The 25,952-nt window shown below is 38.1% G+C and overlaps 2 protein-coding genes and 1 pseudogene across 3 annotated transcripts; all 3 read left to right on the forward strand.

The window, feature by feature from the left end:
* The first annotated feature begins 121 nt into the window (after positions 1 to 121).
* On the forward strand, positions 122 to 1,364 carry LOC148719245 (uncharacterized; annotated as a pseudogene).
* A 298-nt stretch (positions 1,365 to 1,662) lies between these two features.
* Positions 1,663 to 11,549, forward strand: LOC148719246 (uncharacterized). Its single transcript, XM_088740080.1, has 3 exons — positions 1,663 to 1,816; positions 5,357 to 5,731; positions 11,292 to 11,549. The coding sequence occupies exons 1-3, from the start codon at positions 1,663 to 1,665 to the stop codon at positions 11,486 to 11,488; spliced, it is 726 nt and encodes a 241-aa protein (XP_088596206.1). The 3' UTR covers positions 11,489 to 11,549.
* Positions 11,550 to 13,891: 2,342 nt separating this feature from the next.
* LOC148719247 (methyltransferase-like protein 27) lies at positions 13,892 to 17,355 on the forward strand. Of its 2 annotated transcripts, none has more exons than XM_088740197.1 (4): positions 13,892 to 14,024; positions 14,804 to 14,921; positions 15,770 to 16,184; positions 16,806 to 17,355. In XM_088740197.1, the coding sequence occupies exons 2-4, from the start codon at positions 14,805 to 14,807 to the stop codon at positions 16,982 to 16,984; spliced, it is 711 nt and encodes a 236-aa protein (XP_088596323.1). In that variant the 5' UTR covers positions 13,892 to 14,024; position 14,804; the 3' UTR covers positions 16,985 to 17,355. The 2 variants fall into 2 exon arrangements, with proteins under 2 accessions (XP_088596323.1, XP_088596324.1); XM_088740198.1 differs by having other exon boundaries at positions 15,770 to 16,145.
* Positions 17,356 to 25,952: the final 8,597 nt, after the last annotated feature.

The following is a 25,952-nucleotide window of genomic DNA, read 5'->3' on the forward strand; positions in this document are numbered from 1 at the left end:
CCTCAAAAAGTCCTGCCATGATGAAACCAAAAAAACAAGAAGAATCAACAGACAGGATTCTCAATCGGTTGATAAATGGTAATGGTATCAGAAGGTAAAATATTCTAACATATAAATATAAATGTCATTCAGAACAGATCAGTATTTACAACGAAATTAATTAGTCAGAATCCAATTTGATGATGTTATTCGTAGCCCAGCTAATGGCCAAGAACAATCTAAGACCAGTTACAAATTCACCATCAACGACCGAAGTAGTTTTTTTTTGATTGGTATAATGCTTACTTCGAGGTCCAGTTCCAGGTTCAAAAGTTAGCCGATGGTACTGCCTTTGGAGCAGGCCGAGTGACAGTAATCAACGGTGCTCATTCGCTTATTCAGCAGATGACTATCAAAAGTGGAGGTAAAATTGTTTACGATACGGATAATTTACACAAGGTGGTGAATTTGAAAAATGTGCTTGAATACAGTGATGATTACTCAAGAAGCGTTGCTAAAAACAGTCTAGGGTACCTGGATACAGACCATAAGAATAGCTAGTGCAAATCAAAACGCTGGATTTGAAGCACGACGATTGTTGACAACCGGAAACAATGATGTAAATGTAATCATTTCTCTCAACCATTATTCATTTTTCGAAGAGCTTGAAGATCGTATGTTGCCACCAATGCAATTACAATTTACTTAAAAACTGTTAAATGACGCAAATCTAATCTGGAAATTGAACGCTGTCGATGATGCTCGTGTTGTTATCGATCGATTCTTTTTATGGCTTCCCAGACTCCAACCAAAAGATAGTCTTTACGAACAATTTCTATCAAATTTTATGAAAGTGGATCAGTGGACTTATAATCAAGAAATTTTTAAACAATCAACTGGCACTAGATCATCAGGATTTTTTCAGATCAGTCCAGCCATAGATAATGTAAAGCATGTCTTCGTATTTCTTCAGCGTGATAAAGACAATAATGATGAGGGGAGTCCGTATGAATATAACACTTTTAACATCAACGCTTATCGAGGAAATGGCTCTTCCTTACAACTTGTCGTATAGAATATGGTAATGGCGTATTTTATCCCGAAGTGAAATATGATAGCGACTCCAAAGTAAGAATATTTAATGATTTGATGAGTTATGCAATGCGTAAGAATGATTACAATTCAGGCACGCCACTTATTCTCAGCAATTTGAATTCTCTTTACGGAGTTATTTATTTCGATCTACGTTATCAAACTGAAAAGGTTACAAAAGATCCCAAACAGCTCAAGCAGCTGCTGATAGTGTTTTCAAAGTGAATGCTGCTGTGCTATATGAAAAAGAACTAGTAATAACCCAAGTCTGAAATGAATCGCTCATTGTCTAAATTTGAGGCTTAATCCTCCTATTGTATTTAATTTTTCCAAAGTCTTTATGAAGTTTACTCATGAAAATCATTAATACAAGAATTATATAACGTATGTTATATACAAGATATGACACAGTTATTTGAAATCAACGTTAAATTATCACCAAATCAAAAGAAGAATCTCAGCAAAGCTTATAAAAACAAACAGTCAATAACATTGAGATTAGCCTCGAACGCATTGACAGGCAATGATACACTCTTGGTTTCAGAGGCAGTCGCCAAACGGTTAACAAAACATCGTCAATTAAAAAAAGGTATGGATATAAAACTGGCTCAACCAAACATCAGAAACCAAGTCGGAGGCAGTCTTCTGACAAGCATTCTTAGTTTGGGAACAACTCTTTTACCAACTGTTGGAAATACATTAGCCTTTCTGCTTTGTCTGGATTGGCAAGTGAAGGAGCTTCTCAGTTAGTTAAAGCAATTTCTGGAAAAGGCCTTCAGTCAGGTGGTTTTCTCATACCACAGAGCAAAATTAATCAGCTCATTCAATACAAACATCTCTTAACTGAAAAACAGAAAAGAGACAATTTGGCTGCTCTGCAAAGTGGACAAGGTGTTCATATCAAACCAAAATAGACTCAACAAGGAGGAGCTCTTGGGACTATCCTTGCTTCAATTGATATTCCAATGGCTATTGATTTGGTTAAGAATTTGATTTCTGGACGAGGTGCACCACGGTTGGGATCAAAAGGTGGCAAAGGAGCTCCAAAATTGGGTGCTTACACAGCTCCACCTCCATTTATCGGAAATTAGCCAAATGGTCGAATTGGAAGAGGATTAAAAAAAGCATCAAAAAAAAGCAAAGGATTACTTTTAGTAAAAAACAGCCCGTTCAATTCAATTCCATTAATCGGAGCCATTTTTTAAGACCACAATTCCATAAAACAATTCCTTTAACAAACTTTGATCTGATTAAATGGTGTGAATACCTGAAAATTCCAATAAATGATGTTTTAAGGTTACCGTGCACCTTAAGGGGTGTCTCTCGTCCAAGCGATATAGCGCGTCCGGTTTAAACTGTAGATATCTAAACCCCGTATCAAATTAAAGCTTATAGGACTGGCTATTCGACTATACCAAAACTTTTGAAAAAAATTAATCGTCGAATTAATTCACGACTTCTAAATGCGAGCGCCCGAATCACCTTTTGAACGTTACATGTTAAAGCGAATTTTGTTTTTCGCTTATTTAATGTGTTCCTCCGTTTCCGGGGCCAAAGCGCTAAAGAAACGTGTCTGCGATTTGCCATATTCAATTTCAGTGGAAAGTTACAGAACATTTTTGAAATAGGATTAAAAAAGTGTGGAGTGATCGTACAAAAGTCGATCTTGAAAAAAAATTATTTAGAAATAAAAAATATGTAAAACTAGCTACTGTCAAAATTTGAGAGCAATCGAACAAATTCCCTTAGACTTGGAGCTCTTAAAAGGTGATTCGGGCGCTCGCATTTAGAAGTCGGGAAAAATTTGACAATCAATTTTTTTTCAAAACTTGTGGTACAGTCTGATAGCCAGTCCTATAAGCTTTAATTTGATATAGGAGTTTAGATACTACAGTTTAAACCGGACGCGCTACAATGCTTGCACGCGAGGCACCCCTGAAGGTGCACAGTTACCTTAACGAGTTTAAAGGCATTTTGATATCTGTTTTTGATTGTGAGGACTGTGGGAGCCAGAATACACGATCAAGCAGCAAAAATTTAATTGCAATCAAAAGCTGGGCCAATTCGATTTTCTGAATCCTTTTCAATCCTTTCCTGACTTTGAGGTAGGGAATGGATCATTATCTAAAACCACTAAAAATGCCTTCAAAACCTCACCACATACTCAAAACAATCACATTAAGACTACACAAACAACGCTCAGATGCAAGTAGCTTAAATAGAGGGATTATTCCAAAGAGGGTATACAATAGTGATTATAAAAATATTTACATAGAAGTGGTGTGGTGGTCAAACTAGTCTGCCCCCTTTCAGTTCGAAGATTGCAATCCCAGTTCTTAGAGCTTTCAAGTTTATAGCAATAGTTACAAGCCTTTGTATGATATTTAGCATATGGTCCTTTTTAGAGAATGGATATAGAGGTGACCGTAGAAAGTGTAGCAAGGTATTTTGGAGAAATCAGATGCATCTATGATGAACGGTCACGAGAATATGAACAGGTGCTCTAAGAAATAAAATAGTAACATGATATAATCGGGTATTTTTTATCTTTCTGAGGTGAGATACGAGATGGCGTATTTGTTGACCAACTGGACCCCTGATCCATAATTCAGAGTTCCATCTTTGAAAACCTCCGGTCATTTTACGGGCCCACTGCAGTATTATTAGACCTCAATTTAGGGTATAATAGTACGATTCTTAGCTCAGAAACTATTTTATTCTATTTGGTTCCTCGATATTAAGGCAGAATCTCGATTGGATTAAAAACAGATCAGTTGTTCACGTCCTTATTGCTATCGCAGTACCTGAGAAATGGGTCCCAGGAATCTCTCCCCGATAGGGCCATTTACTTGTGTTGTTGAGCGAGGTGCGGTATTCGCACCCAATAGGCCTAGCCACAAGTTCCCAATGAATCTCAAAAAATTTGCAGATAAAAGTGTCTAAAAGTTGCCAAAAAGTTGCTATTTTTTTCAAAAAGTTGCCGAAAAGTTGCTGAATTTCCAAAAAGTTGCCGAAAAGTTGCCAAAATTTTTCTGCTTTTCGTATCTTTTTTGGGTGTTAAAGATTAAAAATTCGCACATTGCTTCTTTTCAAAACTTTATTTCTCAAAGTCCAAGGATAATATCAGAGGTTCTTTCCATTTCACTTGATCAACAAATAGTCTATCAGAATGACATGAACAAAACATGGTTATATACACACATAATACAGTTTTCATGTGACGTGTTGCCACGATGTATTGGAATCACTGTAATTGTCCGCCATCTTGAAAAACGTGTAACGTGATACCGCTGACCTCGTGTTAAGGCATCACAAAAATCAACCCATGGGGAGGTGGCCTAATTATTGTATTTTAGAATAAATTGAATAAATGTCTATCGAAAACTGACCAATGTGGCTCAAAACGTGAAGAAAGTGGCTTCAAAGAACCTCAAAAAACCCAGAGTTGCCGAAAATTCTAAAAGTTGCCAAAATTCTAAAAAGTTGCCGAAAATCTCAAAAGTTGCCAAAAACTTGCCGAGCAACTTGTGGCTAAGCCTAACACCCAAGGGTATGATTGGTAACCGGTCAAGTCGCTTGAACTCATCTCGCCCCAAAATATGTCGCCCGAGATTTTTAGTCATCTGATGTCAGGACCAGGACTGGGATGCCTGGAGAGCTCTTATAGACGGCCTGCGCTCCAGCAGGGGCCAATGGAATGATAATGGTGATGATGTCGCCAGAAATCCTGAGTTATGTCGGCCCGAGATCTAATTGCGAGCTAACAGAAGAAACAGATTGTTAATAGGCAATAGGGGTGAAAAATCTTTAGCACTCAGATAGCGGTGTTCGTTTCTGAAAATTGAAACAAATTCAGCTTTCTTTCTGTGAATCAAGCGTTCCCATCCTTTCTAACAACATAGTGAAGCGTTGTTCGTATTTACAATGAAATTTCGTTGGTAAAGCCAGGTTCAGTAACGCACAGTGTATGCAAATACACCGAAAGGGTTGTTCGATCGATTAGTATACCTCAACCGCTCCTTTATAATGCCATTGTATGTTTTTACATGTGACAACAATTGGACGACACTTAGGTAACTCAGGATTTCGGGCTACAAAAATGAAAGTAATGGGCGTCATGACTTTGGCGAGAATACTTTCGGCCCACTTGACCGTAAACCGTAGGATTGGGTCCTGGCGAACTGTTGAGGAAACCTCACAGAAAGCTTGCGTGTAATTATTCATCCAAGGGGACTAACTAAACGACTAAGTCTCAGAAAAAGCTTGAATTTTCTCATCACGTAAGAGCAATTGGCGGCTCGTGTTGCTTATCACAAGCCATTTATCAAATGTTTCCATAAAGCCTTCGAGCAAGTTTTCCAGGACAAGCCAAAGGATCAGATCAAAATCGTTGATGCTACAGCTGGAACAGGGTGGCTGGGAGTTGAGCTCAAGAAACTCGAATACACAAATCTCTATGCTTTGGAAATCTCACCTGAGATGTTAAAATTAGCAAAGAAGAAAAAGATCTACAACGATCTCATCTGCGCGCCTTTGAACGGGCAGCCGATACCTCAGATTGAAACCGGGCAATTCAATGCTTTGATTTGTGGTGGGTCAATCCTTGAGGGGTGTATAGGTCCTTCTGCTTTCATGGAAATGATTAGAATGGTTCGAGCTGGTAGGTATTCAATTCAAGAAAGATGCGAAAGGATGATTTAAGATGGTAACAAGATTGCTGTGAAGAAAAAGCCTTTTCCTTTTTTTCTTTTTTTCTTGTTTTGAAGCTCAACCCATGATGTAGATCAGGGAAACTACTTATGTAAATAGGGAATGATGGTAAATAGATGGTAAAGTCCTTTAACATCTGGGATCTGACTCCTAAATCTCCTTCTAACTGCCAAATGGCGTATTTGCAAAATTCCAAGGAATTCATTGTCATATCAAGATCACGCCTTCAATTTGATAAGTGTGTTTATCCTTCTTACCTTTTCGTTGGATAATGCACTGATATTGCGAGGATAGGTCACAGATTTCATTAACTCCGTAAGTTAAACGATAAATACGTGAAAAAATTTGAAGCAAGGATTGAAACTTTGCAAGATGAAACCTCGCTGAATTATGTTCACTTGTTCGAAGGTGGCTTCCTCTGTTTTAACATTCGGGCAAGTGACGTAGGAATGTATTTGGACCAGATGAAGGAGCTGGAAAAAGCTGGTAAGTGGATCTTTTTGTTCAAAGAGACTCTACCTTTCTACGAAGCCGAGGGCTTGCCCAAACAAAGCGTCGGGTTCGCTTACAAAGTTTTGGAAAATTGAGAAACATGCACCATAGCAGTTAAGCCTAACACATCTAATTTCTTACTGGAAATCAATTCTTCTAACTGGCTTTTAACATCAGTTATGATGCTGTTGTGAAGACTCGATGTTAAATTACAAAAAATTTTAATAAAAAAAATCAAACTGCCTTGTACGTTGACATTATACTGACGTTGTATTAGTTTAGGTCCGCTTTTCCTACGTGCTTGTGCGTAACGGGTCCGATGCAATTTAGTTTGAAATAAACAGAGCTGAATAACGATAATGATCATAATAATCGATCTTCATACAATACTCGCTAAGTACATACATTCCTCGTGTTCCGTACTTTTCCGATCCTTCACACTGCGCATGTCCGTCATGCAATATGAAAGTCACGATATTACAGTTACATCGCAAGAAAATAGCTTGAAGATCAGCCTCATAATCTTTTTGACTCTGGAAAAATTCATTTACTAGCCTCAACTTAAAGGCAAAGTTGAAAAACGCACCTCAATCACACGCGTCATTTCAACTGCTCTGCTACTTCTCTGCCCGAATTTCGCCTGTCACCCCTTGATAACCACCATCTTGGGTACACGCTAAGAACAGTATCTACTCTTTGATTTACAATAGAACTATTGGTAGATATATACGGCGAGCAATAACAAATAAATAGCGAACGTTACGAATCGAGATCGAAAATCTTCGCTTGCTGAAATGGTTGCCATGTTGTGACTTCATGTGGTTACCAAAGACGGACTGGTTGCATTAACAGATCGCATTCTTCACCATCCTACATGAAATTATATAACTTCATATTAGAATTTCGTAAAGGGCAACCATTCTTCGGTGAGTTGGCTTCAAGCACTTGGAGATTTCAAATCGCCACTGTCACTGTGAGCGTGTTCATTATTGAACGTGCGTGTTCTAAGAGGTGGTGAATATTTACTTCTTATTTACTAATCGAGGCGTGAGGGCCTTACTGACTGAGTGACATCAGCCGGAGATCTTGGCAGTATGGACCGAGCGCAGTGAGGTTCGTAGAAAGAGGATTTGGATGGGGTTGACTGACAACTGACAAATGGCCAAAATTTTAACTGACAATTGGCAAATCGCTGAAAACTAACTGACAAATGACATTTGTGGTGGGCTTTTGCTAACAGCTGACAAAAGACCGTATCGCCCTAAGTACCCTGAAAACTGCGTCTAAAATAAGAAGAGTTGATTTATTTTGTCCAATAAAAGTACGTTTTTTATTACATATCAGTAGGAGTTCACCAGAGTGTCATATTTTGTTAATAATTACTGCATGAACCATCCACATCAAGGTCATATGCCACATATCGGTTATATGATCTTCGATACCCAACTCGACTCAACTTAGGCCCAGTTCAAACGTCGAATTTCACATGTGCCGAACTCAACTCCTCTTTTAGTCGACTAAAATAGTTAAATACGGCATTTGATTCAAACATCGAATTTAACTCTTTTATCTGTCAATACTCCCAAGTGCAGTACTTATTTGCCAGACGAAGACGTCTATTGAGCATTTGCTTAATTGCTTTACTGACGATTTTGTTTTGCTCTTTGTTCTTGCTTCCTCATCTTGGATTTTCGTCATAATACTTTGACTTGATTCACGTTCCATCATTTCATTGAAACAGACCCCCAATATGCTACAGATTCTCCCACTTTCCACCCAGGAGTACCCTCTTCGTTTTCAAAAACCGAACACCTCATACAAAAGTACTTACCGCGTGTCAAACAACTATATTTTGTCTTTGCAAAGCAACAACTGCAAATTCCTTCGTCTTCCGCCATTGTTTTTTGTGCTGTTTTGGCTTTTTCGTGCATGGCATTCACAGAATTCCTGGCGAGTTGTGGGTAATAAATGAATCATAAATTTTTCCTATAAATCATGCATTAGGTTCAGCACATGTGAGATGCGACGTTCGAATCAAGAGTCGAACCTAAGTCGAATCTTCGACCGTTTTCATTCGCAGATACGGCGAAAGTCGCATTTTATTTAAAACAGTCGAATTTAATTGATTCAAACGTCGCACTTCACATGCATTTAACTCTCGCATTAAGTTCGCCACATGTGAAATTCGACGTTTGAACCGGGCCTTACTTTTAAAAGCCGTTGTAAGGTTTTATCGAATTGATTAGGAAACAGCATTTGAGCGTCAATATTTCACTTCGTTATAGCGGTTTTATAAAACTTCATCCCTATTAGTATTCTTTTTATAAAAAATACTAATAATATCGAAATTTTTATACAGAGAATATCAGTGAAGCAAATTACAATCAGCAACACTCTCCCCCGGGAATGAAATTAAATGCCACCCCCAGGCTTTTTAGTTTGACAATGTTTCACTGAGGTTTAAAACACGGGCACGTGACCGATTTTAATGGAGTATAAAGCCACAAATGAGGGAAGGTGCTCACTTAAGCGCTAATTTGGTTTTTATTTTAATTTACTCCAATTTGCTTCGGTGAAGTCTTCCTCATTTTCCACATAATGTAACATTTGTTCTGCCAATCATTATAAAATCGAAAAAATAGGGATTACTTTTATTACTAATTTCTGCAAATTTTTAATTGACCTTATGAACGTTTTCATTAATTGGCATTGGGAAGGGTTCAGCATGTCAAACGCTCCACTAAATCTTAAGAAATGCTACCGAAGGAAACGTGATGAATCTCTCTCGAACTGATCTCTCTTGTTAGTCCCAAAACATCGCGTCATAAAATAGAACTCACCAAGATCGATATCTGAGTATGCGTATACTCCAGTGTTTTCTTTTCTGTCGACTTATCTTTTCAGACTTAGAGGGCCTATGGTTGTTATGGATATCGTTGCTGGAAGGCCTAGAATTCATTATGCAAAAGCTGTATTGTTTTATACTGTTTTAATACACCTGTTTAGATAACAATCGTGCGATTCTATCGAGCTGCCATGTTTATTTTACTTGTAGACATTTTAAGAAAACCATTGGAGGGAAAAAAAGATGTAGCTATAAGCGTGCAGGTAGCCCGTTGCTCGAGGACGCAAATTATGACCATGAAAGGAACGACTCAAAGAACGTTTTGAGTCGATCTCTTCTAATATTGCTCATTTTTTCCATAAATTATCCATTACATTATTCCCCACACTCGGCGCTTTCTACCCATCAAGTGATTTTCAAGTTTTACTTTAAAGGCCCTAGCTTCCAGCTACCGAAAAATGTACCGTGAGCCGATGAAATGACGCACGTGATTAGCGCTAGTAAGAAATATTTAAGGAACATATAGGGAAATTTTTCCATGACTTTTAGACAAATCAAGTTAAATTTGGAATATTGCGACTCTCTTTTGTGGATATCGAATTTGTAATTAATGTACTTAATGCCTCATGCGGCCTAGTTACATCTATCCATCTATTCTTATAATGACTTGCCATACTCCTTTCACATGTACAGATTATCAATACAAAAGAAGATTCAGGAATAGCGTCATTCAATAAGTAATCCTCTAGCTCCATTAACGCAACGTTCGGATCTTCCGAACTTGATTCTCTGTAAACAAAGAAATATAGCCACGTGCATTGATAGGATATAATCTCTCGTTGTCATATAGTATTATGTGGGGTTCTAGTACTTAACAGATATTTCACACAAAAGATTTTCGCAATATAAAGTAAAAACGGAAATTTTGAATAAACCTACTTCACCTCCCAACCTTGCAAACGTGAGGGTCCTAATGGGTTGACGGCTTTGGCCAATTTACGGCCGCCCTTAGGCTAATGGTTAATATATTTTCATCGTGGTCATAAGGAAACGTTTAACGGTCAATTTTTATAACGACTAACGGTTAAATTGGCAAATTTTACGCCAAGCGGCTAATTTACGTCTTACGGCCCCGTGGAGACCCTCAAATGTAGTCTTATATCTCTTTTAAATCTACCTTTATAGCTCATTCAAGCGGTGGTATGAAATGCTATCCTATTAGTTTCCATAAAGATAATTTCTTCCAACATCGTACCTCTCCATCTTGTAAACAACGTATTCACAAGTTAAAATTAGTGTCATCTTATCTGAGTCCAAAGAACCAGAAGACGAAGCATCACTTTACCTAAAAGCCAAACTAAAAATAGTGTGAAGAAACTCGCACGTCCGTCAAGTAAACGAGCTGGAAGAATTCATTTACCTCAACATGGACTCATCTTGCAATCACGATTTATTTGATCAACGAAAAACGAGAAAATAGCTGAATAGCGTCTTTGCATGACTCAAGTTCTCTTGTAAATCTAGAGCAGCTGGAAAAAGTGAAAAATGTTTAAAAGCCATCTTGCCCACCAGCTTAACATTTGTCTGGATTTCTAATGAAGTCACCCATGGCCTGAGGGCAACACTAAGGAAACTTATACCTGGCCTGAAACGGTATCATGCTTTGGTGAAACCTTTGATGAAAGAGTATTACTTGCCAAAAGTGGAAGAAGGATGACTTAAGATTGACGAGATAGCAGGATCGAAAAAAAAAAAAACGCGTATAAGTCATTCTCAAGTTTTTATTTTGCTTGTTTCTTTTTCTTTGTTTGTTTGCTTGTTTTTATCTTTTATTTTTTTAAGGTTAAAGCATGCGGTAGAACATGCCAGACCTTTCTGTGAAAATTCTTTAAACTGAGCATCTGGGATCTGACTCGAATCTCCTTTCTTTCTACTAAAGTGTGGAGTTTACAAATTCTTTGAAGGAGTTTCTTGTGATAGCAAGATCTCGCCTTCTAGTTGATAAGATTTTGTTCTCGGCTTCACCTTTTTGTTGTATGGTAGGGGAGGTTACAGGGTAAAAAAACTATGTGAATGAAAGAATCCATGTATGGAGAATTACCAGAAAAGATGGAAACTTCTCAAGATGAAAACCTTACAAGACAACTTAATCCTGATGTTGATTTTTTCGCAGATGGCCTCCTCTGTTTCAACATTCGGGAGGAAGAATCAGGAGGTTATCAGGAAATGATGTCGAAGCTTGAAAAAGCTGGGAAATGGATCTGCTGGTCGAAACAGACTTTACCTCAGTATGCAGCCGAGGACATGCCCAAAGAAACCTTGGGATTCGTTTACACACCTAAGATCTTACTGAATGTTAAATCTCGTTAGTGACGTAAAACGTGAATTAAATTCTAATCTGAATATTTGATGTGAAATCTCGAGCATTACATCACCCTAACTGATGTATTTTTGACAAAATATCAGTGTACAAATTAATAAATCCTTTCCTGTAAACGTTATGTCCTTGCCACATGATGACAACATTAACGTCGCAGACGATAATGGACCTTAGAAACACTACTCTCAGGCAGAGATTGATCATCTTTTTATATCCATTGTTTTGGCTAATTTTAGCTATGCACTTTCAGTCTATGGGGCATCTGAGTCCGATCTTACGGTTGTACAAAATTTTTTAGACCGATGTCATAAACGCGGTTTTATCTCATTTCCAGTTTTTATCAAGAACCTTTTAAACAAACAAGACCGAAACATTTTGAAGAAACTAAAGTCAACGGATTGCCACCCCCTGAAAGACATCATTCCTGTCCAAAAGACATATGTACACAATCTTAGGAAAAAAGGCTGCGCGCATCCGAAAATTAATACACAGCGCTTTATGAACAACTTTGTAAATAGGTTGATATTTAAGCTCCATTTATTGTAATGACATACTTTTTAAGTCATAATATGTATGCGGATTTCTGTAGTTTTTCCAAATTCATCGTAACATAAGATATGTAGTTTTATCTTATGATGGAATAAAGACTTTATTAATATTTTTATTTTATATTTTGTGCGAAGATGAGAAAACCATTAGTTATGTAATCACAAATAAAGGTGAAAGCTGGTACAAGTTGTTCACTGTTAAGTGTAGGCTTCGATTGATTGTCTGGAACTCATCTCAGCTAAATATGGCCTCTACTTAGACCCGAAGTCTATAGCGCCTGTAACTTACATTGAAGTAAAATCGCATTTTATAGTCATGACCTCGTGAGCCAGCCGCTGGGTCACTTAGGTAAGAGCGTGTCCACGAGAAAACGGGGGGCATCCGGAGGATGGCAATAATGCTCAAATCACTGACCCGGCCCAAGTTTAGCACAAATGCGATGTATCAGAACTCAAAGAAGTCATTTACAATTTGGATATATCAACAAAGTTGAAATGGTAAATTAGCCACCGTAATGATTACAAAAGCAGACGTTTGGAGCGTTAGCCCTTCGTCGGAGCGAATAGAGGAATTGTGGGTTGTGTGTGCTTTTAAAGGCAGAAAATGGAGCTACGTTATTGGTGGGAGCATGACAACGAGAAATACATGAATAAATTAGTGGAATGAAAAGCGTTCGTTGATCCCTGTGGGATTTAGACTGTGGGATTTAGACTGTGGGATTTAGATTTTACCCACCGACGCAGCCCCAAACAGTTTCTTTCGAAACTATCAGAAACCCACCGACGCAGCCCCAAACAGTTTCTTTCGAAACTATCAGAAACCCACCGACGCAGCCCCAAACAGTTTCTTTCGAAACTATCAGAAACTCACCGACGCAACCCCAAACAGTTTCTTTCGAAACTATCAGAAACCCACCGACGCAGCCCCTAACAGTTTCTTTCGAAACTATCAGCCTTTATTCATTTACAATTTGATCAACGAAAACCAATCAGTAAAACAGTATTGTTCAGGGCTGGATTCCATGGAAACAAAAGCAAACAGCAAAACGCTTTGAGAGTAGAGATTTTCCAGAGTAAAAGTTTTAATTTTTCCGCGAGGTCTGTGGGAGGTTTAGAGCTAAACAGTGATATCGTAGAAATAATTTGCATTTTATCAAGTATCATCATATCGTTGAAGAAAAAAAAAGTGTGAGAAACACAGGCCGTGCTCGCTGATATCATCTATCAGAAATACTGACTCACCCTTGAGAGTTTTATTCATGCTGTACTCTGTCCATATGTAGAAAATAAAAAACCACCCAGGGGAAGCTTTATTCATTAGATAGCCATCAAAGTTCGGTAATGTTGCTTGACTAAATTCCAAGAAAAAAGAATCAGTATACCAACAAGCATTGACATGTAAGAAGAACCAGGAAGAACGTTATTCACTTGATAACCCTCTAAGTTCGGAAATGTTTCTAGGCTAAATTCCATAAAAAAGACCCAGTATACCAACAAGAATTGAGAGTTAATTATTTTTCAGAATAGTACTTTTACCTTTTCCTCAAAGTCTGTTGAAGGCTTATTACCACACAGAGATAGACAGTCGCACAAACTATTTCCACCAACGGAAATTCCAAGACACCTACACACCCTCTTAACAACCATGCAAATGTAGTGTCCCCTATCCACAAGCTTTATCAAACAGATAATAGCCGTTTCCTGGATTTATATTGATGTCACCAATAGCCTCAAGCGGTGACATTGAGGAGGAAACATTTTCACTTATCTCACTTGAGCCCACGGGGTTTAGCTCTTTAGCCATATCTTAGAGACTTTGCAAAGTTGTCAGAAAGTATAAATTGACAGGACGATCGGAGAGGTGACAGTGCCCATTGCGATCAGACAGAGATCAGACACTGAGTTTAAAAGTCGAGCAAAGCTGCTTGGCGCAAGAAAGTTGATTAACAAACTGCAATTCTTTCGTTAAAGATTTCAGGTATGTGGCCTGTTTTCGTGTTCTTACAAAAACTGTGTTTCTTAAACATATCATTTCTCCGATTTGTCAAATATTCAATCGCGTGCACCAGGGTCTTCCATCCGAATATCATTGCAAACTGTTTGTCTTCACTAAAAGCCAAGTTTTGTCTTCACTAAAAGCAAAGTTCAGTCAGCAGGTCTGTGTGTGAGATGATTCTACATCTAACAAATCCTGATGTACTCACAAAAACGAGTTTTGACTCTTGAGTAAGTCAAGTAAGTCTTGACTCTCATGATAACTTCCACAAAGGTTGTCGAAACGTCAGTCACCACCACCCACAACAGTCCTTCTCAGGACTATACTCACCCGGACGATCGCTCCACTTTCATATTATAGCTATTCATGGCTCGTAAAACTTGGTTTCACTCAAGCACAAGCGCAAGCACAAACGCAAGCATAAGGTAATTTTGCAGAGTGAAAACGAACGTTGGCAACCGCTAATAAGCACCTTTACGAGGCTCCGTTGATCTCGTTTCGGCCAGTCTTATCTTGATCAATTATGCTCTCATTCTTTCTTTATAATGACTATTTCCAGACATTTTAGTTATTTTAAGCGGAAGTAAAGATTAAATGTAGATTACATCAATTTAAAACATGTAGTGTCTGTAGAACTATCTATTACGAGACCACAAGTTAGCTAAATAATCGAATGAGCCAGTAAAAGGACTTTCACCCTAAGCTAGTGGACATTCACGCACAGTGGGGCTTGATATTTTTCATTTTGGTTCTGTGTATAGAATGGACAAAGACACCCTAAGAGAGCTTTTTGGAGAAAAAACAGCAAATCTAACTAAGGAAACGACCGAAGATGAAATCAAACGTATTTATGATGAACGGTCAGGAGGATATGACCAGGTACTCTTCGAAATAAAAATAGATTGTAAAAATGATATAATGATAAGGTTATTTTTGCTCTTCCAGCGGTGGAGACGAGGTGGTGCATTGTTTGACCCATTAGATTCTTTATCCAGAATTGAGGGTTTTGTTTCTCAGAAGTTCCGCTTATTGTATGGGTCTGCTGCAATAATTCTAGATCTTCATTTAGGGTATGATAGTACGAGTCTTACCTAACAACAGGCTATAAAAATAATATAATGGTAAGGATATTTTTGCTCCCCCAGCGGTGGAGAAGAGGTGATGCATTGTTTGATCCACTGGAGACCTTATCCAGAATTGAGGGTTTTGTTCCTCAGATGTTCCGCGTATTGTATGGGTCTGCTGCAATAATTCTAGATCTTTATTTAGGGTATGATAGTACGTGTCTTCGCTAACAAAATAGCTTTATTGTTTTAATTTCAAAATTGGTAAGCTAACTACTATATTGTGACTTTGTTTTGCTATAGTTGTGTTACATTATACGAACTTACGTTATAGTTATGTTACGAGTGCATGGATGCGCCTGCGCAAGAGAAAGAAAGGAATAAACGGAAGCCTAGAATGCTCATGTTCATTGCTCGTTTTGTTTCATAATTTCGTCCTTGAATTTCTGAGGTTTATTTTACTCATGGCCACATTTGCATAACTACACTTCCACTTTGGATCCAATCCAATAGACAAAGTTTAGACTTTAAAAAGTACTGATACCCCCTAATTTGATAGAATTATAGTTCTCATTGAAAGATAGATTTAAACGCTCACAAGAATTGTGTCGTACTTAGAGATCGTCTTGCCTCATAACAAGCTTGAACTTTTTCATCATGTAGGAGCAATTGGCGGCTCGCGTTGCTTATCACAAGCCACTTATCGAATGTTTTCATAAAGCCTTGAAGGAAGTTTTCCAGGACAAGCAAAAAGATCAGATCAAAATCATTGACGCTGCAGCTGGAACAGGGCTGATGGGAGTTGAGCTCAAGAAACTCGAATACACCAACATATCTGCATTGGACATCTCACCTAAGATGTTAAACGAAGCAAAGAAGAAAAATATCTATAAGGATTTCACCTGCGCGTCTTTGTGTGGGAAGCCGATACCTGAGATTGAAACCGGGCAATTCGATGCTTTAATTTGTGGTGGGTCACTTGTTGAGGGGCGAATCGGCCCTTCTGGTTTCGCGGAAATGATTAGAATGGTTCGAACCGGTAGGTTCTTCATAACTGAGGCTAAGAGTTTGCGAGGACGTAAGTGTATTTGAACCACGTAAACAGTCTGTCTGTTGCTCGTTATTGGACTTTACCCTAAATAATCATTTATAAGCTCCAACACATCTCAGTGGGGTTTAAGAAACATGCTCACAGTGTTTTAAGTCTTTTATACGCCGTAGAAAAGACCTTAAACTTCGAGCAATGGGACATGAAACCTCAAATTTCAAACTTTGGTTAAGTCTTTGAAGAAGGATCATGGAGATAAAGGGATCGCTGATAAGGAAAAACGTAAAGGATCTACTCTTTCTTTTTTAATTGCTTATTTGCTTTTGCGAAGCTTAAAAGGGAAGCGACCTTTGTAGATAGAGAAGGAAGCCTCAATTTACCCCCTTACGTGTTCATTCAAAACCTGGGATCTGACTCGTAAATCTCCTGCATATTGGCTTTAGAATTTCTTGTTACCCATCGTTGTTGTCAGGTGTGTATGTTCTCTTCACCTTTTGTTGAATAATACACTAATCGTATTGTAGGAAGATGTTGCAGGTTGATTAAATCTGTGAGTATTTCAAATACTTGGAAGGACTTAATGCAATGATAGAGACTTTTCAGGATAAAACCTAACAAAATACCTTATTCCCGGTGTTGAATTCTTTGCAGATGGCTTCCTCTGTTTCAACATTCAGGTAGATCAGATCGGAGACTACAAGGAAAAGATGACAGAGCTGGAGAAAGCTGGGAAGTGGATCTTTATGTTCAAACAATCTCTACCTTTCTATGCAATCAAGGGTCTGCCCCAAGAAAGTGTGGGGTTCGTTTACAAAGTTTTGAAGAATTGAGAAACATGCGCTATGGCAGTTAAACTTAACTCACCAAGGATAGTAATGGAAACTAATTCTTTTAATTGATCTTTAACATCAGTTATAATGTCGTGATTTGTACAATTTCGTCAAGAAATAGGAGAACGCGGTATTAAGATTGGCACGTTTCAAGGCGTGTCGCCTAATGTGTACTACAACGGAAGCAGTTTCACATTGCTGAGAGAAAAAATTTTTAGCAGTCAAGACTACTGATCTTCAGTCATCAATAATCTTTGTAAGCGAGAGAGTTTGTTGTTCCGATTAAATCAGTTTACGACAATAATGCTGTTGTAAAGACTTAATGTTAAACTTAAAAAAATTGTCAAATAGATTAAACTGCCTAACTGGTATTGCATTGATATTCTTCTTATTTACAACTCTTCAGGCCTCTTTTGAAACATAACTCTTCAGGCCTCTTTTCTTGAAATCTTCTTCTAAGGAATAACAAAGTGGGTCTTAGTCCTAAAGCCAACCCATTCTTTTTTATTTCCTGATATATTTAATTGTATTAATATCAAATCTAGTAATATCTTTTATAACAAAAGTAAACATCTCTAGGGAATATGCGAACTTGTTTGTTTAGTGTACTTGTGCGATAATTTTTTGGTTTAGCGTACTAGTGTGATAATTTTAATTTCGTGTTGCACAAATGAATTTGAAGATGCTAGCACGCATTACGTTGAGTCGCCTTTGGAATTATTGTGAGTTATCATTGTGTGGTTTTGGGACTGTATGAACAATCTGTGACACACCAAAAATCACATGGCTTCGAACCAAATGTTTTGTGAGCCAAAAAACGCAGAGCAAGAAAGTGAAATATTGAAAGTGAGAGGCAGGCGCGAAGGACAAATAGGAAAGCCTGTGACGGAGAAAGCGGATTTGCTGTGGAAACTTCTCAAATTCAAGATTTGGAAACGAACATTTGCGACATGTCGGCAGAGTCTCTAAACGTTTGGCTGACGAAGTTCATCAAGGAACGGTATGCGAACACACGGAAATAAACTTACCTTTCATGAACGTTTTGTAGTATCTGTTCTGCAGCGGCGTTATTTAGAGAACTGGGCAAGTGTACCATATAACCCCATAAAGTAATTATGCATTCAGACTAGTAGACTTTGTTTTTAAAGTTTGTCGAGAAAGACAAAGAAGTGAATGCATAATTATTGTATGGGGTTATCTGGTACTCTTTCCGAGAATTTTAATCAGGGAACTGCAGTCATGATTATGGGCAAGAGGCACAGGTATGCATTTTGTTCGAATTGGCTTTTGAAAGTTTACTCTCACTAGACGTTCTAAATTTGTTCACTTCGTCGAAGCGAATAGAGGAATTGTGGGTTTGCGCGCTTTCAAAGGCAGAGAATGGAGCTACGTTATTGGTGGGAACATGGCAACGAGAAAAATACGAATAAATTAGTGGAATGAAAAGCGTTCGTTGATACCCGTGGGATTTACACTGCTGGTTTGAAAGATGAGCTTTTGTTCAAGAGTTTTACGGCTTTCCGTGCTACCTAAGTGTAAGGAAAGACCGCAGATTGCCATATGTTGCTTAGCCTAAATGATTAGGTAAATTAAAATGTCTAGCGACTGGTTTCGATGTGTCCCTGTCATTCCTTTCCACGTCGCGAAGGTGTTCTCGGAATCGGTCACCTAGTCTTCTGACTGTTTCGCCGATGTAAATCTTTTTGCAATAAGTGCAAGTTATGCAATAGATTACACTTGGCGGAGGTGCGCGTGAAGTGATCGGTGATCTTAATGGATCGTTTGGGTCCCGATATTTTCTCAGTGTTTTGAATGAAAGGACACGCTTTGCATCGTGCACGAGCGCATTTAAAAGTGCCTGGTTGGTCATTAGTCTGAAAAGAACTTCTGACCAAAATATTTTCTATGTTTTTGTCGCGTTTGAATGAAATGAGCGGAGGCTGCGAAAAGATAGTGCTTGTCTCTGGATCGTTTTGAAGTAATTTAAGAATGGCTGCCTGTAAGGATCGAGAATCGTCCGTCAGCGACCATTTTGGCGAATTGCTCATATTTTGCTCAACGATACCCTTTGGTAAACTGTTTTCCAAAATCAAGTTTAAAAGTTCCGACGAGTGTTAATTTTTCAGAACTTTGCGAAAATTTGAAAACGCGATTTAAGTGCGGTTTTTCCGCCTGGTAAATTGTCCAAAATTCACTGCAAAACCCAAGCTCCGTTGAAGGCTTAAAATGAATTCAGTTAACACCAAACTTCACACGTTTTAAGAAAAAGTCTTCCCATTCATTTGTGTTATGTTAATTTTTCCCTACACAGCTATATTGTGATTTTTTTTTTGTCCCTTAAGCAACACCCTCAAAAAGTGCTGTACATGGGGCGAAAAATAGGTAAAATTTAACGCGATAAAAGTATACCTGGTACATAATTTTTTAAATTTTTAACTAGATATTCGCAATGAAATTTCATTATTCAATACCTGAGTAAAATTTGAGGCTTTGAATCGGAACGCTTCCTTTTGAAAATACCACAAATGTTTGTGTCCTGAGCGAGCAAAGACATATGTTGTGTAAACAAACGCTAATCTAATTATTCCCTGCCAGGTAGAAAAAGGTTTTGAAATCAACTTTAAGTTTGGAAATTTTTAGCTATTATGCCACAAGATATTAGGTGAAAGGGAAATCATGCATTCAGAGTTGCGTGAGAGCAGAAAGAAAATAAAATCAGTGTCGAAAATGTTCATACGGTTGTTACATCGATCACCATTATGCAAATTACGACCTCAGCTGCAGGACAACTATGATATCTCTTGCTCATTTTGTTGAACGACTCTTTTAAACATTTTGGTGAATTGCTCATATTTCGCTTAAAGAAACCTTTCAGGAAACCCCTTTTCAAAAATCATGTTTTTAAGTTCCAGCGATTCTTAACTTTTCATAAATTTACGAATATCTGAAAACGCGGTTTCAGGTTACCTGAGTTCAGGCTCCGCATGTCGCACAGTCAAAAATTAACTGCGAAAACCAAGCTCCGCTCAAGGCTTAAAATAAAATCAGTCAAACTTCACACGTTGTAAGGAAAGCTATTCTTATTCAATTCCGGTGAGTATATTTTTTCGGGCACATCGATTTTGGGATCACTTAAGCCCTTGAAAGAACATCCTTACAGACTACGCAAAATGGCGTTGAAAACAAGTGATATTTCGCGCGAAAAAAATGTAGCTGTTACCTGACACTTTGGATTTTTAACAATATATTCGTCAAACAATGCTATTTCCATTCACTGTGCAGTTTTTGATGCTCTGAATCGCATTGCTTCCTTTCGAAAATGTCAGAAGTGTTCGTGACCTGAGCGAGCAAAATTATGCAAAGTGTGTAAACAAATAACTAGGTAATTTAACCATATTGAGTTGTTAAATATCCAAATTAAATTCGGTCTCCGTTGTAGTGACTTATAGCTTGTAAAATGTAGAGAGACAGGTCAAAAATTTTGCAAGATGTTTGATAAGGTTCTCCAAAACATTTCTGGGCTGAAAAATCTGCAAGTGAAGTACACATTACATTATCACCTTCTCACATTCAAGTAATGCAAAAGATACATTCGAAAGAAGCTACTTAAGACTTGATTCCACACTGATAATCTAAATACTTTTTATCTTTTACAATGAGAACTCATTTTCTGTAAGTATAAATACAAAGAAAGGCGCCTTATGACCTTCAAAGTAATTTAATACAAGAGAACAGGTGTTATTCTCCTGGTAATTATTAATGTCACGCAACGTAACGTAATTGGAAACGTTTTGGGGGTGCTTGAACATACGCGCGTTTAAAAAACCGCGACTGAAAGGACGACGTCGTTAAATTAGAGAAAGAAATCCCGCATTAAAACATGAGCGGATAGAAATGTAGGTTGGATACTCCCGCATCCGTCAGTTTGCATATTTCGGCTACCAGATGAGTAAACTTCATTACTTATTTGAAGACCAGAAAAGAAAAGTGAGGGTCCATACCGGCATGATTAAAAGAAAAACAAAACAAAACGCAACAACTTCTGATCCGGCCTACGTGCATTTTTAGAAAATAAGATAACCACTAACTGACGATTAGGAACGATACGCCGTTCATTCGTTTCTTCCTCACTTTCCTATTCAGCTAAACAAAAGAGAAAGTCAGCATCATGACGACTCTTGGTAAGTACATTCGCTGACAATCTCTTTCAGTAGAGCCAATTACGGGGCCTTTTTACGAATGGGCTTTGATGGTATATTGAGGCCAAGATCTTCACACATGTGCTGCAACATGGGTAGCCTCAAGATTTTCAAAGAGTCCTTTAGCGCCATTTCACAAAGATCGTACTGATCGTAGATCAGGGGATGGTCAAGTTGTACTGACGTGACAGTCTCCTTTGCCTCGCTAAAATTACTCTCCTCCTGAGCTGCTCGGATATCACTGTCATCAGCATCTCATTGGCGTACTAACGCACTCTGTCTTGAGAAGAAAGAGGTGATCTGGGTAGTTGTGAGGAATTCCGATGACTGGAAATTTCTTGTCGTGCACCATCGGTGCCCCGGGCACGCCGCATATCTCGAGCAACTACCTCAGCATCAAGCTTGTGGTCTGTCGTCTGCCCTATTCGAAATTGAGGCAGAAGGTACGACTTTTGTTTTTCGTTGAATCTGTAAGCCTTCTTTATTACTCTGAGCCCAGCCTTCTTTCAGAGAAACACGAGAATCTTCCTTTCCCACAGTATACTGGGTATATCGACGCACTATCCTTTGCCCTTTGTAGTAAATCTGAGATTGAATTGTAAAAGTGTTATCGTGTGGTTATCAGACCTTGAGTGAACTTTTTGTTTTTTTCAGTCTTTGGTATATCTATGACAGCCCATTTAGGGTCTCATGTGGTGCGTGTTTGCTGGGATCGGACGTCGGTTATGATAAATAGAAATAATTCGCATTGGTACACTGAAATGCTTGTACAGAATGCTGTTCTCCCCCTACATTCTCAGGAATTATTGATCAATATATACATATTATCTATATATATATATGAAAAACAACCATTGAATTGTTTAAGAGTCATTCAACAAACTGAGCAAGAGATATCATAGTTTTCTTGCAGCTGAGGTCGTAATTTGCATAATGGTGATCGATGTAACAACCGTATGTACATTTTCGACACTGATTTTATTTTCTTTCTGCTCTCACGCAACTCTGATTGTATGATTTCCCTTTTACCTAATATCTTGTGGCATAACAGCTAAAAATTTCCAAACTTAAAGTTGATTTCAAAACCTTTTTCTACCTGGCAGGGAATAATTAGATTAGCGTTTGTTTACACAACATATGTCTTTGCTCGCTCAGGACACAAACATTTGTGGTATTTTCAAAAGGAAGCGTTCCGATTCAAAGCCTCAAATTTTACTCAGGTATTGAATAATGAAATTTTATTACGAATAGCTAGTTAAAAATTTAAAAAATTATGTACCAGGTATACTTTTATCGCGTTAAATTTTACCTATTTTTCGCCCCATGTACAGCACTTTTTGAGGGTGTTGCTTAAGGGACAAAAAAAAATCACAATATAGCTGTGTAGGGAAAAATTAACATAACACAAATGAATGGGAAGACTTTTTCTTAAAACGTGTGAAGTTTGGTGTTAACTGAATTCATTTTAAGCCTTCAACGGAGCTTGGGTTTTGCAGTGAATTTTGGACAATTTACCAGGCGGAACACCGCACTTAAACCGCGTTTTCAAATTTTCGCAAATTTCTGAAAAATTAACACTCGTCGGAACTTTTAAACTTGATTTTGGAAAACAGTTTACCAAAGGGTATCGTTGAGCAAAATATGAGCAATTCACCAAAATGGTCGCTGACAGACGATTCTCGATCCTTACAGGCAGCCATTCTTTAAGTTTTTAAAAATGATGGATTTAACTGAGGGGTTGTGAGGGCGAAACGTGAGAGTGAATGGACTGCGGTCGGAATTTTCCTTTTGTGACGTTTGTAGTGCTGAATGTCGATCAATAAGTTGGGCGCGGTGGTAACCTGCTTGAACGACAGAAACAGGGTAACCACGTTTATCGAAAAACTGGCACATTGACTCTGATTTGTGGTGGAAATCAGAGTCATCACTACATAAACGACGAAGTCTTAGAAACTGAGAGAAAGGAATGGAATTCTTAACGTGAGATGGATGCGAAGGCGAATACAACAAGTAATTATGCGAGTCTGTAGGTTTGTAATACACACTAGCGCATAAACCGCTGCCTTCAATTGAAACTTTGATGTCTAAAAAGGATGAAGAATTGTCAGAGATTTGCCAGCTATATTTCAGAGCCAGGTAAAAAGAATTGATTGCGGTTATGAATTGAGTCAGCTCCTCTCTGGTAGAGGAGGTAGCACCGATACAGTCGTCGATGTAGCGATCGTAGAGTTCAGGTTTGGAGCCGTTGTATTGGCTGAAAAATTGGTGTTCGCCAAAAAAAAAACATTTCCTACTTTGTGACTTAAATTGCACCTAAACCCAAATTTTTTTTTTCGCTTAACGAAATAAGCGTATTTTTTGGAGTATTTCTGTACAGAAATTTTCTTATTTTCTCAAATCTTCAATTTTCTGTGCCCAGTCAAAATACGGAAAATCGGCCGCCATCTTGCCCCCCCCACCGAGTTTAAAGAGGAATGGCTCTAGCGGGTAATGTGACGTCAAATCGAGAACACGAAAGTCTGCATTTCACACATTTTCACATGTTTGGGAAGGTTGTAGTCAATATTGTCCGAAATATGCCGACTAAGTGTGTTGTAGAAGGATGTAGCAACGTGCGAAATTTGCAAGAGGGTATCGCGCTTCATACATTCCTCATACAACACACCTAGTCGGCATATTTCGGACAATATCGACGACAACCTTCCCAAACAAGTGAAAATGTGCGAAATGCAGACTTTCGTGTTCTCGATTTGACGTCACATTATCCGCTAGAGCCATTCCTCTTTAAACTCGGTCGTGGGGCAAGATGGCGGCAGATTTTCTGTATTTTGACTGGGCACAGAAAATTAAAGAATTAAGCAAAAAAAAAATTTTAATATTGACACAGAGGTTTTCATTCTTGAGCCGTAAAGCTACATATAAGGGTGATGACTGGCGGTAAACTGTTTTAATTTTAGTTTTCTCCAATTTGCTTCGGTGAAATCTTCCTTATTTTCCACAATATGTAACATTTGTTCTACCAATCATTTTAAAATCGGAGAAAATAGGGATCACTACAATTGACACTTTCCTTTCTGCAAATTTTTGTCTTCTGCCTCTAATTTAGAATTGATCATATGAATTTTTAATTTCATTAATTGACAATGGGAAGGGCACAGCATGTCAAACGCTCCACTAAATCTTAAGAAATTCTACCGAGGGAAACGCGATGAATCTCACTCGAATGATCTCTCTTTTTAGTCACAAAACATTACGTCATAAAATAGAACTCGCCAAGATCGATATCTGAGCATGCAATCTTTCCTTTTGCAATCTTCCCTCTGGTGTTTTCTTCTCTGTCGACTTATTTTTTCAGACTTAGAGGGCCTATGGATGTTATGGATATCGCTGCTAGAAGGCCTAGAATCCATTATGCAAAAGCTGTATTGTTTTATACTGTTTTAATACACCTTTTTAGATAACAATCGTGCGATTCTATTGAGCCGCCATGTTTATTTTACTTGCTGACATTTTAAGAAAGTTATTGAAGGGAAAAAAGATAAAGCTATAAGCGTGCAGGTAGCCCGTTGCTCGAGGAAGCAAATTATGACCATGAAAGGAACAACTCGAAGAACGTTTTGAGTCGATCTCTTTTAATATTGCTCATTTTTTCCATAAATTACCCGTTACATTATTCCACACACTCGAGGCTTTCTCCTATCAAGTGTTTTTCGAGTTTTACTTTAAAAGACCTTGCTTCCAGCTACCGTATAATGTACCGTAAACCGATAAAAGGACGCACGTGATCTGCGCCAGTAAGAAGCATTTAACGAAAATTTAAGGACATTTTTCGATAACTTTTAGACAAATCAAGTTAAATGTGGAATATCGAGACTCTCTTTTGTGGATATCAGAATTTGTAATTAATGTACTTAATGCCTCATGCGGCCTGGTTGCATCAATCCATCTATTATTATAATGGCTTGCCATACTCCTTTCACATGTACAGATTATCAATACAAAAGAAGATTCAGGAATAGCGTCATTCAATAAGGAATCCTCTAGCTCCATTAACGCAACGTTCGGGGATATTCTGAACTGGATTCTGTGTAAACAAAGGGATATAGCCTCATGCATTGATAGGATATAATCTCTCGTTGTGATATCGTTTTATGTGGGGTTCTAGTACTTAACAGATATTTCACACCAAAGAATTCCGCAATATAAAGTAAAAGCGGAAATTTTGAATAAACCAACTCCACCTCCCAACCTTGCAAACGTGAGGGTCCAAATACGTTGACGGCTTTGGCCAATTTACCGCCGCCGTTAGTCTAACGGTTAATATATCTTCATCGTGGTCATAAGGAAACGTCTAACGGTCAATTTTTATAACGACTAACGGTTAAATTGGCAAATTTTACGCCAAGCGGCTAATTTACGTCTTGCGGCCCCGTGGAGACTCTCAAATGTAGTCTTATATCTTTTTTTAAGTCTACCTTTATAGTTGATTCAAGCGGTGGTGTGAAATGCTATCCTATTAATTTTCATAAAGATAATTTCTTCCAACGTCGTACCTCTCCATCTCCAAACAACTTATTCGCGAGTTAAAATTAGTGTCATCTTATCTTATCAACGTATTGACGAGTTAAAATAAGTGTAATATTATCTGAGTCTTAAGAACCCGAAGATGAAGCATCATTTTACGTAAAAACCAAACTAAAAATAGTGTGAAGAAATTCGCACGTCCGTCAAATTAAACGAGCCGAAAGAGGTCATTTACCCCAACATGG

This window comes from Stylophora pistillata, chromosome 12 (assembly GCF_964205215.1).
Source record: "Stylophora pistillata chromosome 12, jaStyPist1.2, whole genome shotgun sequence".
NCBI lineage: Eukaryota > Metazoa > Cnidaria > Anthozoa > Scleractinia > Pocilloporidae > Stylophora > Stylophora pistillata.

Coding starts and splice junctions, on each gene's coding strand:
- LOC148719246 (XM_088740080.1), top strand. CDS start 1,663: ATGGATATAAAACTGGCTCAACCAAACATCAGAAACCAAGTCGGAGGC. Junction 1,817..5,356: donor GCAAGTGAAGGAGCTTCTCA/GTTAGTTAAAGC, acceptor TCATCACGTAAG/AGCAATTGGCGGCTCGTGTT. Junction 5,732..11,291: donor GATTAGAATGGTTCGAGCTG/GTAGGTATTCAA, acceptor ATTTTTTCGCAG/ATGGCCTCCTCTGTTTCAAC.
- LOC148719247 (XM_088740197.1), top strand. CDS start 14,805: ATGGACAAAGACACCCTAAGAGAGCTTTTTGGAGAAAAAACAGCAAAT. Junction 14,922..15,769: donor GGTCAGGAGGATATGACCAG/GTACTCTTCGAA, acceptor TTCATCATGTAG/GAGCAATTGGCGGCTCGCGT. Junction 16,185..16,805: donor GGCTAAGAGTTTGCGAGGAC/GTAAGTGTATTT, acceptor AATTCTTTGCAG/ATGGCTTCCTCTGTTTCAAC.